Consider the following 19,962-nt stretch of genomic DNA (forward strand, 5'->3'; position numbering starts at 1 on the left):
TTTCTAATAGTAAAATCAATAGTGCATCGAAAATGCTAACACAGGTCGTCGCGATGGTACCTACAAAAGTCAATAGACGGTAGGCTGATCAAGAGAGATTTCCCGAACTGTGACGTAAACTGTTCGAGCATTTCGAGTCGTGTTCAACACGTGCTATCAATCGATGTGTTTGCAAGCAGATCTCAGAGCCAACCATTCCCACACATTCCGACATAGATATCAACACAGCAGCACACTAATGTTGCATTCAGAGACATGTTCCTAATCAAAATAATTGTTTTAATGTTCCCCATCTCCTGTATTAATTTGAACGAATAGTTTCGGAACACCTTGTACATCCTACATCATTTTCCTATACTTGGTGGTGTTTGCCTAAGTTTTATTATTATTAGTATTTCACTTAACTTTGACGAACCGATTGCTTTCAGAAATGATGTAAGGTGAATAAAGCATTTGTACTTGTATTATTATTATTAAGCTGACACCAAAGCATGCGAATATGTTTGGAGAAGAGCATTACGCAACAGTTGGATGAACCCTTGCTTGCGATGGTAAATCAGTATCGACTAGAGTCTACGCTTTACTTCTATCGTTCAAGTATACAGATTTTTTTATGTCCGATGGATGATGTAGGTGAAATCAAAAACAATCTCGATCAAGGACAAGAGCAGGATACGATCGAGATACGATATTCAACTGCTTCGATCGCTGAAATTAGTTTCCAGTACTATCGATATCTCGTAAAGTATAACGATTTAATTTAGCGAGATACAGTGATGTGATTGTTGATACAACAGCGCTGTAATAATATGAACACTACAGAGTACACGCAAAGTTGTGAATGTTGATTGTGTGTGGGGGAGATGACGTTTTGAGATGAAGGCGGGTAGTAGTTTTGATTCCTCAGTGACCTTCTAATACCGTGGTTACATACGACGAAAAGAAAGGACTTTCATCGTACTTTTGTATGTAATTTGCGAGGTCAATTTTGACTTACAACAAATACACGAGGTAACTATGTCTTGCAACTATATTTCACAAGTCACTGTTGTTGCTTTAAACTGGATCAAATGCCTGCTGAGAGGGAGCTCTCTGATATCTATTTTGTACAACTGTTCCCAATATTTTTGTTTCCCACATAACGAAGTTCAGTATCGTGTAGTAAAGTGCAGTATATCTGTCGTAATCTATGCTAAGAAACTCCTTACAGACTCAGGTAATTAGTTAGTTTCATGTTCCATGGATCATTTTGCACGATAAGTCGTAATGATGTGGATCGAGTCATTTAGGGAAATATACAAATGTGAGTTAGTAATTTTTACTCACCACCTTCAACACATTACAGTAATAGTTCTTCAGCGGAATTGGAGTTGTCAAGGAGAACCTTTTTTAGTCTGGTTTGAAACTGTACTTTGGTGCCTGTCGGACATTTTATACCACCAGTTAAGTGATCAGAATTTTTGTTGCAGAGTTGTGCACCCCTTTTTGTGCTAGTCACAGCCATAATGTGGAGTAATGAATGTCACTTTTCCTTCTGGTAGCTTTTGGAGAAAAGAATTAATACACCACCACCCCCAATTCTTGTATATTTTTCACAATAGGGAAATTGTTTTTACATTACATTTTATATTGCATTAATCATATTCCGTGTATCCCACAGAAAATGGTGTCTGGAAAGTTAAAGAAGTCTAGGATGTACATTTAAGTGCAAAGCAATGACATTATAGTACTGTATTACAGTCTGAAACTCCAATGCATTATCTACATGACATTTAATGTTGTCTGATAGGTTGTTGAATACATGCTTATCCGTGTATCTGACTCTTTCCTGTATTAATATTAACCATTTGTCGTCTTTGTAGATGATATATTTCGTATTAATGATATAATCATGGTTTTTGCAGATATTTTGGTGAAAAGAGAAAACATCTTAACAAATACGTGTATTGTGGAACAGTTGTCACAATACTTGTTCCTTATGAGGTCTCTGCAGGATGTTGTTGAATTAATTACAGGTATAATTCTTATGACACACTTCTGTATTCTGAAAGTACTATTTTTGCAACTTGAATTTCCCCAAATTATGATTGCATATCTTATTAGAGAATAGAAATATGGAAAATAATCTAGTTTCTTCATGTTAAACCTCCTATAGTAGTAATCATGTGCAGCATTCTGCAGACATAGTTGAGCCAAGGTGCTTCATTAATTCTAGGCAGTGAGTTTCCAAATTGAGGTTGTGATCTGTGGTATTATGGAAGTGTCAGATTCCACCCTTATGCTTTAACCCATGATGTCATCAATATGGCTGAAATGGCTACTCTAAGCATCTCCAATATGGCACCTATGATGTCACTACATAAAAATGGCAACAAACACAAAAATATGTATAAATAAGACAATAACATCTTCCTCCTAAAGTAAAATCAAACTAACAGAACAACCATATGAAACTGGGGATCCCAAAACACACACAACTAAAAAATTATTACAAAATCTATAGGAATTGGACACTTCCCTTGACCTACATAGGTCAACCACAGCCTACAGCAAAAACTACAGAAATTGGTATCAGGCATTTTCCTTGACCACAGCTGATGATACCAAAACACCAATACCTACCTACATATAAAACTACGAAAATTGGAATCTGTCATATCCCTTGACCCTTATAGGTCAACCACAACTATTGATACGGAAAAACCAATACCTACAACTACGAAAAACAAAACCACAACCAAAACATCTAAAAAATTCAAAAATCAAACGTCCCTACATAAATTAAAGCACATTCAGTACACACAACATTACAACTTGAGTAAAATATACAAAAAAAAAAATTACTTTCCACCAACATACACAACAAGACGACATCTACAAACACAACCAACTCATAAACTCTGCACCATAATGACCTCACACACAACACCCTTACGTCATGGGTCAAAGCAGACGGGTGAAATCGGATGCTTCCGTTAACCCGTGATCTGTCTGTAGTTCCAAGAACTTGACAGTAGATACTACTTGTATTTCACTGTTTGAATAACTTACTTTTATGACTTGTGGAGTAATGTGATAGAAGTACTGAACTGTAAGTGGATACTGCCTCATCTGTAGAAATAACAACATCTATTACTATATAGATGTCCACCTGACTGTGATTAGCATGTCAGTGTTAGGCCTAGATGCCCTGTGCAGTGGAGACAGGGAGTACTGAGAACTGTGTGTGTTATACTCAATGTCGTAACCAACAAGTTCAAGGTGCTGTGTTCCACTGAAACTGAACCAATGAGACTCACTTCACCAGTTGAGAAATGTCCTGTGTGAAGTGGAGACAACATCAAAATGATAAGATAATATTAATTCTTGGAAGTTTAGTTGTGTGGTGAAAAGTGGCACTCCTTTGGGATATGGTAGCAAAGGATGGGAAAGAACACCAAGCACACTTAGTGTGCATGTCTGTGTGCCTCATTCAACATGTCAAAGGCGCTATTCCAGCGACCGTTAAGGTAATAGGATGCAACCAAATGCAGATTGTGATGCTCATTGCGACAAAAGATGCTTGTCATTGGGCACCGATGTCATACTTGGATCATTCTGGCAGCTGCCAGAGAAGTTTGAGAATACGAGCTTTGCTCGTGGAGTTTCAACGAAGCTCACAATCTGCAGCATTGTCCCTAGAACTGGTCTTGGCCACCTGCAGCTTCTTACCCTTGAGCCGTGGGGTTGAGAACTGTGTGGTCCTACCTAAATGTGTTAGGTAGGCAACTGCCCAGGTAGTTGACTGGGTACAGGATGCAGGCAAGTTGTTTTTTAGAGTAAGCGACTCTTCATATAGTATTGATAATGATAGCTGTAAGAGACCTGGGGCATGAGTCGAGGGGGAACTATGGTTCATGATGTGAGGGACCCTTCATTATATACAGTCACCGAAAGAAACTTCTCAAGAAACATAGGCCCTAGACTATTACACAATAGATGTAAAACAAAACATAAGAGTGTAGACAGAGAGATACTAAATGAAAATGGTTGGCTGTCAAGAGGACAATGTGTGAAGCCTTCAGTGACCACCAGAGCAGAATGTTACCAAAAGATCTCTCACAAAACCTGAAGAAATTCTGGTCATATATAACTGTAAAGGCTGTTAGAGTCACTAATGTGACCAGTTACTCATAGCTGAGGCAGGGACTGAAATTGATGATAACAAAGCAAAAGCAGAAACACAACTGTTTTCATTTATTCTTTTGCAAAGTAAAGCCTGGAATAATTGCCCAGCTTTAATTCTCATACCATTGCACAGATGAGTGTTATAGATGTTAGTGTCAAGTGGCACTGAGAAACAGCTCAAATCGTTAAAAACTTAACTTAGTTCCAGGGCCTAACACCAACCCTATCAAATTCTATACTGAATTTGTGGCTGAATTAACCCATCTTTTAACCACAATACACTGAAGATCTCTCCAGCAAAAGAATGCTCAGTGGTTGGAAAAAAGTGCAGGGTGCACATATTTACAAAAAGGGCAATAGAAGTGATCCACAACACTACCACTTATTAGATGACAAATGCCATTTCGTACACAAAACCATTCAAAATCATGTGAAGTGAACTGTGGTCCATTGTCCAACACAAGTATTTCTGGCAATCCTTCGATGCAAAATATGGAGGACAATGGTTAAATGGTGCTACGTGATGTGGTAGAAGTCATATGCACCGCAGATAGAAACTTGCTAAAAGAGTCTACCGCTATGAGCCAATGAGTATTCCAAAATGGTCCTGCAAAGTCATTGTGCACTCGTTGCCATGGAGATTGCGTCTTATACCTAGCTGATTGGATTTCCGTAAGTGCACGACATTGTGACGTCATCTGTTCAGTGTGGGCATCCAGACTGTGCCAGGTACAGTGCCGTCATGCGAACCATTTTAGTGTGAAAAATTACCCAATTTCCTTGGTGGAGCAATAGCAACACATCCTTTTGTAACACTTTGGGAATAAGCATACATGATTGTCTACTGTCATCTTGGACTAGAATCACACGCAGTTCAATTGAAAGGTTATGCCGACATGCACAATATCAGTGTGCTACTGAGGCTGGATACCGTTCAATGAATGAGGCCAAGATCTGTGAATGTAAGGCAACAAAATCTTGCGATCTGGGTCCACTTCCGTGACCTTTGCAATTTTTCTGTAGTGCAAGGGAAAAGATTCCAGCAATTCGGAGTACTGCGCATCGATTATCGATTTGGCAACAAGCAGATGCATCAAAATCAGAGTCTGGGCCAGTTGGAAGGTGAGGTAGGGTGTCTGCTTTGCCGTAGGTCTGTACACAATTTCATACTTATACTGCGAAAGCAACGAAGGCCATTGTTGCAATTTTTGAGCAGTGTGTGTAGGAACCGGCTTAGACGGATGAAACAATGACTGCAAAGGCTTGTGATCTGTCACTAAATAGTACTTGCGAGCACACAAAGAGTGATGGAATTTTGTCACACCATATGCAGTATTGGAGAGGTTCTTTATCAATTTGTGAATAATTGCACTGAGTTTGAGTTAACAACTTTGAGGCAAAAGCAATAGGTCTGTCCTGTGCACCAAATCTGTGCAAAAGCACAGCGCTGACTCCATAGGAAGAAGCATCGTCTTGCAAAAGTACCAGCCTGGCAGGGTCAAAAGGCACTAAACATCTGTCACCAAGAAAAGCTTTTTGAGTTTTGAAATGCATCTTAACAACCTTTAGTCCACACAAAAGGTACATTTTTGTGACGCAAGTGATGCAATGGAGCTGCAATTTGAGCAGCATTCATTATGAACCAATGTAGTAGGTGATCTTGCCTAGTAGTGACTGTAGTTCAGACGTGTTGCAAGGAACACACAAGTCGTGGCTTGCAAGCAAATGAGAATGTAGGGGTGCGCACCCTGACTGTTTATCACGTGACCTAAGTACTGTAGTTCAGTTCGAAAAAAGTCACATTTTTTGAGACAACACTTGAGTCCTGCATCTGACAACACTCAAAAAAGAGTACACAAATTGACAATGTGTTCCTCTGGTGTACGACCTGAGACGACAATATTGTCAAGTTAGTTTGAGGAAAATGACACTTTTGCAGTCAGCTGTTCCAAGTAACATTGTAAAATGGCGGATGCAGAAGCACTGCCAGAGGGCAAATGCAAATACTTGAACTACCCTATGTGTGTATTTACAACAAACACTTTCTATGATTCTTCATCCCATGGAATTTGGAAGTATGCATCACGCAAATCTATATCAGAAAAGTAATGTCCTGCACCAAGCCTGTCCACGAGTTCCTTAAAGCAATTGGAACGGGACTGGCCCGGAAAAACTTAGGCTGTGCATTGTCTTTCATTGTAACATGCACTACGAAGTTATTAGCTTTACCCATTCCTTCTGTCTTTTAGTGCACCAGCTGATATGGACAATATATTGTCTTCGATGCTAAGTCCAGTGGAGGCATCTAAGGCATCTAAACTGAGTATGTTCTCACTGTCTATTGTTTTCAACACAGTAATATTCACTGTTCTAGAGTGAGATTTGTAAGTGACAGGCAAACTACACTGTCCAAGCACTGGAATTACTTGTCCATTGTAAGCAGTGAGGTGCTTGCAAGATTTAGAAAGGCGTGGTGAGCCTAACTGTTCATATGTGGCACCTGTGTCTAACTAAAAGTTCACACAATGGCCAGCAATTCGTAATGAGACAAATAGTTTGTTAGATCATCGTTGCACAGCACTAGGGGGAGAATGAGGCACAACCTTAATCTTACTGTTGTCAGAACCTGGTTACATGTTTGGGAAACGCAACTTTCACTGCATGTACATGAGCCTGTTTTTTCTGGGAGTAGGCAAAATTGGCATTTTTTTGCTGTTGCAAACAATGTGCTTGGATATGGCCCTTTTTTTTCCCCACATGTGTAACACGTTGCATTACATAATGGGCAATCCTGTCTTTTAGGCGAGCAAATCATCAAGGGCAAGACTTCACTACATTCACAAGCTTGTTTACATGTCTTCGTGACTGTCTGCATGGCTGTGTATGCGCTCATTATTGTGGCTGCTTGGGGCAGTTGCGAGCAAGGGGCGACTCCACAAATCGGGGCCCGGTCAAACTTATCGGCCGCTGTGACACCCGAACCATATTGCTCTAAGATTTGCAACACTTGGAGAAGTGATGGATCTGAGTATATTAAGATCTGTTCCTGTATTCTACTGTCTGGGACATTGAACGTTACTGCATTCCTAATCATTAAATCACTGTAAAAGTTGCCACAGCTACACTTAAAATTTACACCTCCTAGTCATGCCTGTTAATTCTGTGTACCACTGATGGTATGTCTGTTCTGGCTTTTTATGCAAGTGAAATAACTGATATCTGGTTGCAGCTGCTTGGGACTTGCTGGTCATAATATTGAGTTAATGCAGTGATTACTTGGTCATAACTGAGTTCGGTGGGAGATGTCGTCGGATAAAGTTTTTGTATTAACCTGAACACTGGGGACACCGCAATCGAAAGAAAGTATTGTAGCTTTACAGTACCTTGAACTTGATGAATTTCACAATGTATTTGGAACTGTCAGGTATTTGAGCCATTTGTCTTCGGTGTCATTAAATAGCCGGAACGTTGGTGTGCTGGTCGGCAGCACTTGTTGGACTGATTGGTCGGTCGGTTGTTGTTGTGCTTCCGACGCAGTTTGTGCAGCCAGAAGTTGTTGTATCATAGCTAGTATGGCAGCAATTTGTTGATTCTGAAACCGAAAAGCTTGTGTTAGATCCATCACATTGACCGTCTGCGGCCGAGACGTGAGGGTGGAGAGTGGAAGGGGTGGGGTAGCCATGGTATGTTGTAGCTAAAAGCAAGCAAAGCCTCTGAAAAGAGAAATTTGATTAGTTCTGCGGCTCCCCTCCTGGAATATATGCAAGAACACAACAGCAAAATGATCATCCTTGCAAGCTAAAACACAAGAGAAGCAAGCAAAATCTTCTTCTGCACTGAATTATACTCGTCGCCACCTTTGTGTCGTCGTTGATACTGTAGAGGATCTTGATTGGTGGCCGGTATCCTCTTCCACAACACAAACAGCACACATGTATTAACACAGTTCTTTATTTACCAAGGACAAGAAGCTACTTATCTTTAAGTTTCCATGTGTTGTGGTACAAGCTCTTCTGTAATAGTCCTCGTTAGCCTCACTGCTGGTGAAGTACAAGTCCCATTATGTTTACTACTCTGGTCGCTAGGTACTGACTGGCTCTGAGCTAGAGACTGTGCCTGCAACTCCAACTGCGACTTACTGGGTGACTGTTTGTGACTGACTGGGCCGTCCGGTCCACGGTGGTGATCTAAATACTTGCAATTGAGAGGGCATTGGCAGCATGTTGCTTGCGAGTTTGGCTTTGGCCTTTCTCCTGATAGGCACACTTTACCCAGCACCTATTATCAATCTTCTTGCAACCTCTTTGCTGACCAGTGTGCTGGCAACAGCATATGCCGGCACAATGAGCATCGGAGGAAGCCCCCTCTACTAAAGCTTCACGATTGTTGAGTGAGTCTTCAGTTTCCTCTAAACTCCCATTGTCAGTCTGTGCCCCTGGACTGTTGTAGGGCTTAATACAAAGGACAGTGACAATATATCTGCACTTATGTCTTCTTAATGAAGGGTCATAGGCCTCAACTGCATGTATGACATCCAGCAACCACTAAAGGATATGGTACAGTCCAAAGGAGAACTTTGGAGGAACTTTGCTATATCTGGTGCTTCAGCGTTTGACGCATCTTTGGTGACAGCATAGTGGGTGAAGTAGCTGATGCGGACTATTATCCATATCCCTGTTTGTGAACTTCGGGAGCCTTCCCAACTCCAATGCGGTGGAATCATGCTGCTGCAGGTGGGATTGGTAACAGATGCCCTGGAATAATTGCGGCTCGTGCTTCTGCTATTGGCACTCCTGAGAGTGGTTCATATAGTGTCTAACGGATTGGTAGAGACCTAGTCATTGATACTTGTCTGACTCTGTCTAGAGTCTGCACCAATCCCAGATGACCAGATGTTGGAAATTCCTGAGGATAGCTGGCAATGGAAGAACTGTGATGTCGAGCAAATATTTTCACCCTGTTGGATCATAGTTCCTCTTATACAATGTTCCCTTTATTAATTGGAATTCTCCTTCGGTTGGTTCCTCTTCCTTCAAGGCTTATGTAGTTTTCAGCAGTGCTGGATCCTCCCTATGTTCAGCATCAATGCCATGTAGTGCAGCATGCTCTGCGATCTGCCAAAGAATTCCTTGAAAGGCAGTAAACTTCATTTTGTATATCAATGTGACATCGTATTCATATAGCCACTGTGGTCATCTCACCAGATGTCCGGTGTAATGTTCAGGGTGGTCAGCCAGTATAGAGTATGATGGTCTTTCACAATGGTGAATGCTTTGCTAAATAAATACAGGTGGAACTTTTTTATGGCTGAAACAAATGTAGGTATTTTTCTTGCTTGTAGAGTAGTTTATCTTGGACTTTGGGTGTATTCTGAGACCATAAGTTGTTATGTTTCTAGCACCTTCTTGAATTTGCACTACAGCTGCACCATAGCAGCTAGTGTCAGTGGTAAGTTCTGTTCAGCATTCTGTTTGTACAGAGCTAGGATAAGAAAAGAATATTTCTTACACCTCATGTCAGGAAAATTTGGCATCTCTCTTGCAAGGTATGTGTCTTGGTACAGAAGCCCTTTGTGAATCCTTTCATGCATGTCTGAAAGAGCAGGTGCTGTTGGCAATCCACAGTTGTACAAATTAATTCAAAGTTAGATTCCGTCGGACCAAGACTAGAAACCACTTATTGCGAGTGGTCACCTTAACTACTTTGACTGCCTGTGCACCCTCCCTGCACAGACTCAAACGACCACATGTCACACTGTCTACATCTTTTATCATAGTCCACTGAATTCATGGATCACCTGTAGTACAAACACATTCTGAGAGAACTTCTTGCATCATGAATGTGCCATGGAGTTGGAAAATCTGTGACTGCTCTTATTTTATCTGGATGGAACGGACTTGATCACCATTCATAAATGCCCCAAGATTTTTATTTCTTGGGTAGTGATGAGGCATCTTTTGGATTCAGGCAGAGGCCTGTAGTCTGATCACACTTCAACATGATAGTCGGGCAGATTTAATGTTCTTCAAATGTCTTTGAAATCCAAATAGCAAAGACATTTTGTCCATTTAAGGTGGTTACATAACTTGCCTGTCATACATATATATGTACTGGAGTGTTACACAGTCCAAACAGAATAACTTTAAACCCACAGAGTCCATCAGAAGTTTCGAAAGCGGTCTTTTCCACATGGATCCCATAAAACTTGGTTTGCTAGTAGCCTGCGTGCATGTCCATAGTTGATAAATACTTTGCTCCTTTCAAGCAGCCTAGGTTGTCATCAATATATAGCAATGGATAGATAGGCCTATCTTTCTTCATGATTGTGTTTGATCATCGATAGTAGGCACAGAAACACTATGTGCTCTCCTTCTTCACACAGACTGCAGGAGAGGACCCAGGACTCTGGAGTTTTAATGATGTCTCCATGTAGCAACTTCTCCATTTTCTCCTGGATTATCCGTTGTTCAGCTAGCAACACTCTACGTGAATGCTGACTTTTCTCCTCTCTGGACTTGAAATCTTCTGATACTTGTCACAGATTGGCTTTCACTCACCATTGTTTTTCATCGGTCAAGCCAGATCCTACTGATAGTTCAATATTAGCTTTTTTTGCCTGTGGTGTCTGTAGAGGTAGCAGAGCATGATTTTTCATCAATAGCACTAAGCTGCCCTTCCTTGTCTGTTTCACCTATCCCTAAGCACGTACCTTTTAGGGATGAGTTGTGGCTGCTCATGATAGTTAGTGATCTGAAGTTCTCCTTGATCACCTATAGTGCTAACAATTCTCAATGGCATTTAGATTTCTTTTTGAGCATGAGTAGATTTTTGCAGTTGACAAAACCTTCACAGTTTAACTGGGTACTTTGATTGATAAATAGAACTTGTCTAGTTGATGACAGTGCTAGAATGTCTCCAATGGCAATAACTGGTCCAGAACAATATTTGTTATTTATGTTTCTAGGAATAGCTTTGTCAGTCTAGTGCTGTGATCTTCCCTCAGTCTGTGACTTCTTCTAATGCCTACAAGAAGACCCACCTGAGAACAACATTGTGACAGACATCATGCTTACATTCTGTTCATGAAATATATAATTGATTATTTGCTGAGCAACTTTAAAAACCGTTTTCCTAAGAAATTAACAGGTGAAGCAGATTAAATACACATAAACCTTGGGTTACTAATGTGTCCTGAATGTCATTCAAAACTAAGGGAAGACTTGGGAAATGGATGATGAGAGGGTCAGGTCTCATTATAAACTGTACTGTAAAATTCTAAGTGAAGTCATCAGAGCATCAAATTGTAGTCTACATTTTTCAAGCAGTGAAATACAATAACTAGTAAGTGCTAAGTTTCTGGAACTGCAAGAAGATCAGAACCTCAGTTGAAAACTCACTGCCTATAATAAAGTACCTTGGTTCAAGTATGTTTACTATGTGCATGATTACTAGAATAGGTGATTTAAAAATGAAGAAACAAGTTAATTCTTCATATGCCTATTCACTAATGAGTAATGGAATATTATTATTGTTATTATTATTGTTATTGTTATCTATTTTATTTTATTGTATTGTATTTTTGAGGAGGGGGAGGGGGCGAGAATTAAAGAAGCAGGGATAGTATTTTCAGAGTACAGAAGTGTGTTATAAGAATTACATCTTGTACTAATTCAAAAACATCCTGCAGAGGATTCTTCAAAAAACTGGGTATTTTGATAGCTGTTAACCAATACACATGCACATTAATATCCTTTGTCATTATTAATACTTCTCTTTGCACAAAATTTAATGAACATCATGAATATAACCCTAGGACTAAAAACAGCCTCTACAAAGACCTCAAGGGGTTGCCATTAGTACAGAAATGAGTGTGATAAATGGATGTACATGTATTCAATGGCCTACCAGACTACGTGAAACACCACGTTGACGTAATTCAAGGTAGAATTGAAGAAATTTCTATTGAGCAACTCCTTCAACTCCATTGAAGAGTATCTTCACAGAAACTCTTAAATTTAATGATTTAGGTGATTGTATCACTAGAATTAGTACTCTGATACTATAAAGTAATATCATTTTGCTGTATTGCACTGAATTAAATTAAATGTGTGTCCTTGCCTTCTATCTACATCCCAGATACCATTCTCCAAGAGGCCGAATGTAATTTAAGTAAAATTTACTGTAAAAACTGTAACTATTAAAATGTTTTTTTTATTTTTCAATTTTTTTTTTACTTTAATAGTTACACTAACATATTTAATATGTTGTACATTGGCAATTTGGGAAAACCCACACAAGGGTTTGTATTTTCCATGCAGGCCCACCGAGCGAGGTGGCGCAGTGGTTAGCACACTGGACTCGCATTCGGGAGGACGACGGTTCAATCCCGTCTCCGGCCATCCTGATTTAGGTTTTCCGTGATTTCCCTAAATCGTTTCAGGTAAATGCCGGGATGGTTCCTTTGAAAGGGCACGGCCAATTTCCTTCCACATCCTTCCCTAACCTGAGCTTGTGCTCCGTCTCTAATAACCTCGTTGTCGACGGGACGTTAAACACTAATCTCCTCCTCCTCCATGCAGGCCTCTCATCAGAGACAGTAGCATCCATACCTATTACGGTTGTTTGAAACCATTGCATGTTGTAATGGATGCATGGAATACATCATGCTACAGAGTTAACAGATTTTACTATTATGTAATGTGATAAGTGAAGTGAAGTGAAGTGATTTCTAAGTTATGATGTGAAGTTTTTATTTCAAAATTAAATAGCAGCCTATGCAGGAAAATGAGGTGCCATAAGAAGTGCTCCTTGCAACTTTGAATACTTCTGATAACTTTTTTTGTAGCTCTGTGAACTTTAGCGTACTCAGAATAAATGTAGCTTTTAAAATAAATTAGAACTTTTTGCGTACTTATAACGTAATGCAGCGATTTTGTTCCCTTGCAGGTTAAGTGGATAAAAGAATGATGCCGTCGAGAAACATCATGACAGGTAAGCATAAAAACTAATAAATACATCACCTAATATAATAGTTCTCAGTTTAATCTATGCATTGCTTTATAAATTATAAATATTCATTGATGCATCCTATCCTTATACAAGCTGTGCTGCACCCTATCCTTCAGTTCAACATGAATATACTGGGTGGTTACAATTAAATGTTCCCTATCTAGCACGTTATAATACAGAAACTAATTACCATACAAGTACCAAACTTGGTAGCATTAATGTCAAAGACATGAGGAAGATAAATAATGCAGAATCACTTCAATTGAAACACTTTTAATGTGCTGCTACAGTACATCATATGATTACATACCAGTACTGCTACAACAGAGGCTCAGTATGGCAACAGTAAGTGTTCAGAAGAGTCTGAAAACACAGGATTGCATTGTGAACAGCAGAATGAAGCATGTCTGTTGGTATGCTGGCTACCTCTCGTTATGCTGCACTTCAGATCAACACATGGGTGAATCTTGCCCCATAAAACCTGTCCTTCAGGTAGCCCCACAACCAGAAATCACAGGGAGTGAGATCAGGTGATCTTGCTGGCCAAGCATTTGGAAACAGTCGGCTGATAGTTTGATCATTTCCAAATGTGTTTCGGTGAACTTCATGAGCGTTTGTGGTATGTCTGCATCTTGCATGAAAACTGTTGGTTTCAATGCATTTCTCTCCTGTTGGGTGAGTGTGACATCCTGGCGAAGCATATAGCAATAATGCTGGCCAGTCCCACTGCAAAGCATATAGTAGTAATGCTGACCAGTCACATTGCCAATCTGTTCAAAAAAGGATGGGCCAATGATGAATGTAGCTGTGAAGCCACACCATACGGTGACACATTCACTGTACACAGTAAATTCATGCACAGTAACTGAAGGTGAAGATCCCCACACTTGACAATTTTGTGTGTTCATCTCACCTGTCGGAGAAAAATGAACTTCATCTGTTCATAGGATGGTCCAGGACCAGCCCTTGTCAATTTCAGTCCTTGTGAGAAAGTGGAGAGCAAAGTCGACACATCGGCATATATCATATGGTGCAAGCTGCTGTGCGATATAGATCTTGTATGGATACCATTTGAGAATGGTTCGAAGCACCTCCTGTACAGTGGACCACGGGATGTTCGACTGTTTTGAGACCGCATGCGCACTGCCTGATGATCGGGAATTGCGGGCAGCATTGTCTTCCATAGCAACAGGATTTTGTCAACCCTCTGTGGTGCAACTGGTCATCTGCCTCTTCCTGGACTGACGCCCAGTTCTCCAGTTGATTCGAACTTCTTCATCATGCCCCGCACAGCAGGTGGAGAAAGAGGACCCTTCCATAATCCTTTTAGCCTGCAATATTCTTGAAGTGCAGCTGAAGCATTACTTTTGTTTTGATAATAGAGCTTCACCAATAATGCCCTGCTCCTTTTTTCCAAGCTCATGTTGACACATCAACAGGTGCACTGCAACTGGTCGGGTGTGTGAGACTATGAATCACAATGACTTATCACGGCATCTGGTGGCCCTAGTTGGAACTAGATGGTGGTGCTGTGATGCATAGTAATCATGCGCCCCATACTCTGGACATTAATGCTACCAAGTCTGGTACTTGTACAGTTATTAGTTTCCTTGTTATAATGTGTTAAATAGGGAAAGTTTAATTATAACCACCCAGTATATAGGTAGTAATAAAAATGGAAAGAATTGATTATTTGTTCACCAATAACACTTAACTCTTCCCAAGAATTCAGCACCACTCCACTGTAATTGACATTGACTGTGATATTCCATTCCTCAGGTTGATATCAAGAAATCTAAGAGTGAAGATGCAGCAACTAATGTTAGATATAGCTGAAACATGAAACTTAAAAGATGTACAAAATCGTGTGGTGCAGCTTGTGAACAGAACAGCACAATCGTTAGCAGCCTGTATCTCAACTTGGTCTCTGTTTAATGAACTCATTGCGAATGATATGTTAAAGATTTACTTCCTTTGTTTTTACTTCATTGGTGCAAATAAATTTAACATTGAAAAGGCATCAAAAATCACACATCCAATGCTGAGATGTCTTTTAAAAAAAATTGTATAGAGACTATAAAAACACACAATCCTGATACTACTGGATGAGTAATAGAACTATTGAATCAAATAGTGTGAAGGAAATGAGTAGACTTTACTTCCTCTCAGAACTTAATGCATTCAAACAGGAATTTATGAACATTACTCAAACAAATTAATATCACATCTGATGTCTACAGCCAAATGTAGAGCATTCGAGAATGGTTTTGTACATAAAATTACAAGCAGAACTGAAAATAAAAGCAGAGTGGAACAATTTTTGAAGTGTATCATAGTCGATCACTAGATGTTGCTGAATGGATAATACTTCATCACTAATTTCAAACAATGTGATCATTATCTATCAAGCCACATAAGGGTGGAGAAATATGGAAGATATGTTGTATACGTACATACCCTATGCAAGAAACCGAAGATCCTGGTTGGGAGCAAGCAGAGCAATGTGCTGGGCTGATTGAAAGATACTCTGTGAAAGTGAATGCCTTCTGTGCTGTTTCATGTAGCAGAGTGTATGACTCATAATACTTTTTTCCTGGGAAAACCATGACAGGTGCAGTGTACCTATGTATGGTGCAAGGCTGTTTTTTTTTTTTTTTTTTCCTGAACTGAAAGCTGATAGCCCAAATTTCATAGAGTAGTGTGTGGCTATCTCAACAAGGAGCTTCCAAACCAGTGGACTCTGGATGCTATGCAGCTCTTCAGGTGACCCCCAAGGTCTCCTGATCTTACAGTTTGTGATATCTTTTCTTTGGGGATACATAGGAAACAATGCTTACATACCATCTTTGCAGCAACTCTGAATGAAATCCTGGATCACATCGTTGGTGTGCTGGCATATAATGACAAGGACATGCTTGAACTTCTATGGATCGAACTTGACTACCGTTGATGCTTGTCGTGTAACCCAAAGATAGCACATTGAACATTGCAGTGATATGTAGGAAACCTGAAAATATACTTTTCCATACCATGTATCATTCATTATTTTGTTTGTAATATTTTATGAAGTATAATTATCCAAAGCCAGATGAATCATTTTTAAATGCCCTACATTTGACAATGTTAATGACATATGCATTTAAATTCGCATGTTAAATTGTAATAGTACTGCCTACAGTAAATAGAAGAAAGGTTGGAGTTGATATACATGCCATGAGTATAATTTAAGCAGATGTATTTATTTCTTTGTTTCTTTTTATTCCACAGAAAACTTATTGGGCCTGTCGTGGCATGACAGTGCTTGGATCCCCATATTAAATCCTTCCAACATTATGGATTACTTTTCAGAACGAAGCAACCCATTTTTTGACCGGACGTGTAATAATGAAATAGTTAAAATGCAACGCCTGAATCCAGATCAGTTGCAGTAAGTAATTTTATAGTCACCCTAATCTTAAGGCATGGTATTCATAAAAAGTGCAGAAAAATCACAAAATAAAAAAATGCTGATTTGCTAAATCCACGAATAGAGTTGAACTGACAATATTGTAAACTTTTTGTTTTTTTGAATTTTGGAAATCCTTTGATGTAGCTCCACATCATCACCTAGTAAATAAAATTTCTGGTTATGGAATATTGTAAAAGTACATGATTTGGAGTAAAGGCTTGATAACTAATTGAGTCCAAACTTCATTCTTAATTGAAAGACATGACCAGAAGTGAAAGTAGTGTCCAGTATATAGCTCAAGGAAGTGAGAGAAGACCATTAATATTTATAAAGATTTGCTACCAATGTGTCAGAAAATATATTGCAGGTTTTCGAGGCAATTCACAGATGGTGGTGTGGTATAAAAGGAGACCAGGTAGTTTAAAAATTGTTATAACATAGCAGATGACTTGAGGTCAGGGCAATTACTGGTATCTTATTTTTTAGTACAGTTGCCATCTGAACGGGTTTAGGAGAGCTGGAGAAATCAGTACAAAGATATTTGAATGTTTGTGTCAAGTAATAATCCTACTTTCACAAAGCCTTAACTTCACATTTTCTCAAAGTGCTTGTTTTCAACTGGAATGTCCTGATGTTTCCTTTAGAACTATGTAGTAAATACACAATGATGCACCTTCTAAAAAGTTTCACACATTTGTTCCTCAAGACAGCAAGTCGATTATCCTTGTTTTCTTTCTCTTTTAACAGGGGAAATTAGTCATATTAAGTGGATTTGTGTTGTTAGGTGGGTGTGCAGGTGTGAAATGCTTGTACATTGGCCACATTGTGAAATAGCATCTTATTGTAATAGAAAGCAAATTCTTGTGATGGAATAAAATCCTCTACAATGCCACTGTGGCCCACTTCTGAATTATTTGAACGGTTTAGCAGCATACCAATACCCAGCTGCTGACCTGCTGTCTGAAGGTGTGATTGTGTTGATATATTTATTTTTGTCATGGAAACTGTACATCACCTCTATTGCTCCCCCCCCCCTCTCTCTCTCTTTCTCTCCGCCCCCCCCCCCCTCCACCCCCCCCAGTAGGGCTACAAGGTTCCTTTGAAAATGAGAAAATGATAAATGATGGAGACAGTTTCCTTTTTGTTTTGTTCAGGACTAGCTTGTGCTCAGTTTCTTATGACCACGTCATTAACTAGACCCAAAACGAATTTTTGGTTTGCTTTTTGTTTTCCCTCTACACTTTTGTTGATTAAGTATCACAGAGGGAGATCTAGGGACATGATAGGTGATTTGGCTTGCTAAAGTCACGTTCCAGCATAAATAAGAATGTGACTATCAATATGGGAGCATCTGATGACAGAATGTTAAATGTTGTGCTCTCTGTTTCCCAGTTACATGATGTGATATCTGTTCATGCAGACCCAAGAACATATTGAATGGACTGTTTACAGGGCTTCCTCATCAGTGATTCTCAAACACAAAACACTATTTCTTTGACTAGTGACACTTCTGTTGCATAAATGTAATTGCTACTTCTTTTTTATAGATAATATGTACTGTATCTGAATATGTAGAATTGATGGAAGATTTTGGTCATGGGAGATGGATCTCCTAGTGTCAAATGTATTCTCTTGAAACAAAGATCCACACTAAATGTGTAGGATTGCAGTGAATTATTCACCATTGTTTCTAATAAATATGTATTATTGTAACTTGTTAATGGACCTGAAATCAGCTTTCTTAAAACTATGATTGCGCTCCATCAACACCTCCAGTAGCATATGAGAACACATTTCCTTGTCATTTACAGAAAGTGTAAGGTAGACTGTTCAGTGATTTTTGTCTGTCGGATTTGTAATTTGTGCAAAATTGATTGACCTGTTCAGCACCCTAGTAGGTCTCTGATCTCAGGTGAGGCAATTATGATTTCAGAGAGCTCTTGTGCCTCTGTCCCATACTTATTGTTCAGTTTCTTTACACATGAGACACAAATCACTAAGAGGGATCTCAAAAGTGTTTTATTGGCACATTACATTGCTGTTGGTGGTGTTATATACAATCAAATCGAACACATCGTGTTTCAGCAGCGTGCTGCTATCATTATGTGCCTTATGTAGTCCTTACATTATTCCATCACAAAACAGTTATCCAACTTCTGTCATGGCATTTTGCTGAGCCTGGGGATGTTCAGTTGTTTTGTTTCCTTATGATGCATATAAATGAATGTTCAGTGAGTATAAGGCAACATCAGTCGAACATTGATGTACAGTCCCAGCCAGTTCAGGGATTGGGGGAGGGGGGAGGGGAGGTAAAAACATATAGATAATGTATCGAAAGGAAAGTCCTGTACAACTCTGGATCAGGTGAAAACAATGTTTATAAAATTAGTTAGTCCAGTATTATTTTTTACATACATCACATGGAGAGGTACATCTACACATCTACATTGTTGTCAGAAGTCAAAGAAGTACTTTTTATTGATACACTTTACTATACAGTGGCTGACTGTACGAAATATTGAATATTATGGTGCCATTGTTGAAGATATTATCACATTAATATTATGAGCCACTGTGAAGATACTCTTCAGTTGAGTTCAAGACTTTTCCCATGAGAAAAGTTGTTTAATTCTCTCTTAAATTCCATCATCTTAGTCACAGGATATTTACTATGCTGTGGCAGGTCTTTAAATACATGTATACCAATTTGTATGACTGTAGTACTGTCAAACCCTTGAAGTGCCTCTAGAGCTTAATTTTGGTCCTTGTGTTATAGTCTTGCTTTAGACTGTTTTTTACAAAAAGTGTAATAACAGTGTAACTATTATTGTTACTCAAAGGAGAGAATAACAGTTATCAAAGTGCCAAGTTTTTTGAAGAGTTCTCTGCTAGATATTCTAGAATAAATACTGGATATAATTCTGTTATTCTGAAATATTAACATTATATGTCAAACCAGCCCTTTCCATACTTATAAAAAAAATAAAAAAATAAAAAATCCATATCTTGCTTGTGGTTTTTAGAGGGCACAATACATTTTTCTTCATTTCAAAATCACTTTTGCCTTTAATCATGGGTATTCCATATGTAGCTGAGCTGGGTTTGTTCACAGCATATGTGCTTTCAGATTGTAAACTATCCATAGTCCCAGAAAACAACACTGTCTACTTCTTGTATTTTATTGTTTAAATAGGCTATTGTATTGCAAAATTAATTGTCCAGCTTTATCATACAGCACAAATTCTACTGGTGTAAAAAGTATAGCATAAGATAATCTTACAATCTAAAGTTTATCATAAAACAATATTTTTGGGCAGAGCAACATATGTGGAAATACA

General features: G+C 39.1%; 1 protein-coding gene across 3 annotated transcripts in view; it reads left to right on the plus strand.

The window, feature by feature from the left end:
- Positions 1-635: 635 nt before the first annotated feature.
- LOC124710688 (mediator of RNA polymerase II transcription subunit 6) overlaps positions 636-19,962 on the plus strand; it is a 33,292-nt gene continuing 13,965 nt past the window's right edge. The window contains exons 1-4 of one of the 3 annotated variants that reach the window (XM_047240947.1): positions 645-1,011; positions 1,905-2,015; positions 13,114-13,158; positions 16,444-16,603. In XM_047240947.1, the coding sequence (XP_047096903.1) occupies positions 13,131-13,158; positions 16,444-16,603 (188 nt within the window). In that variant the 5' untranslated portion in view covers positions 645-1,011; positions 1,905-2,015; positions 13,114-13,130. Of the gene's footprint in view, positions 1,012-1,904; positions 2,016-13,113; positions 13,159-16,443; positions 16,604-19,962 lie in introns of all 3 variants that reach the window. The other 2 variants (XM_047240948.1, XM_047240946.1) reach the window with 2 other exon arrangements.

The sequence above is a fragment of the Schistocerca piceifrons genome, chromosome 1 (genome assembly GCF_021461385.2).
Source record: "Schistocerca piceifrons isolate TAMUIC-IGC-003096 chromosome 1, iqSchPice1.1, whole genome shotgun sequence".
Taxonomy (NCBI): Eukaryota; Metazoa; Arthropoda; class Insecta; order Orthoptera; family Acrididae; genus Schistocerca; species Schistocerca piceifrons.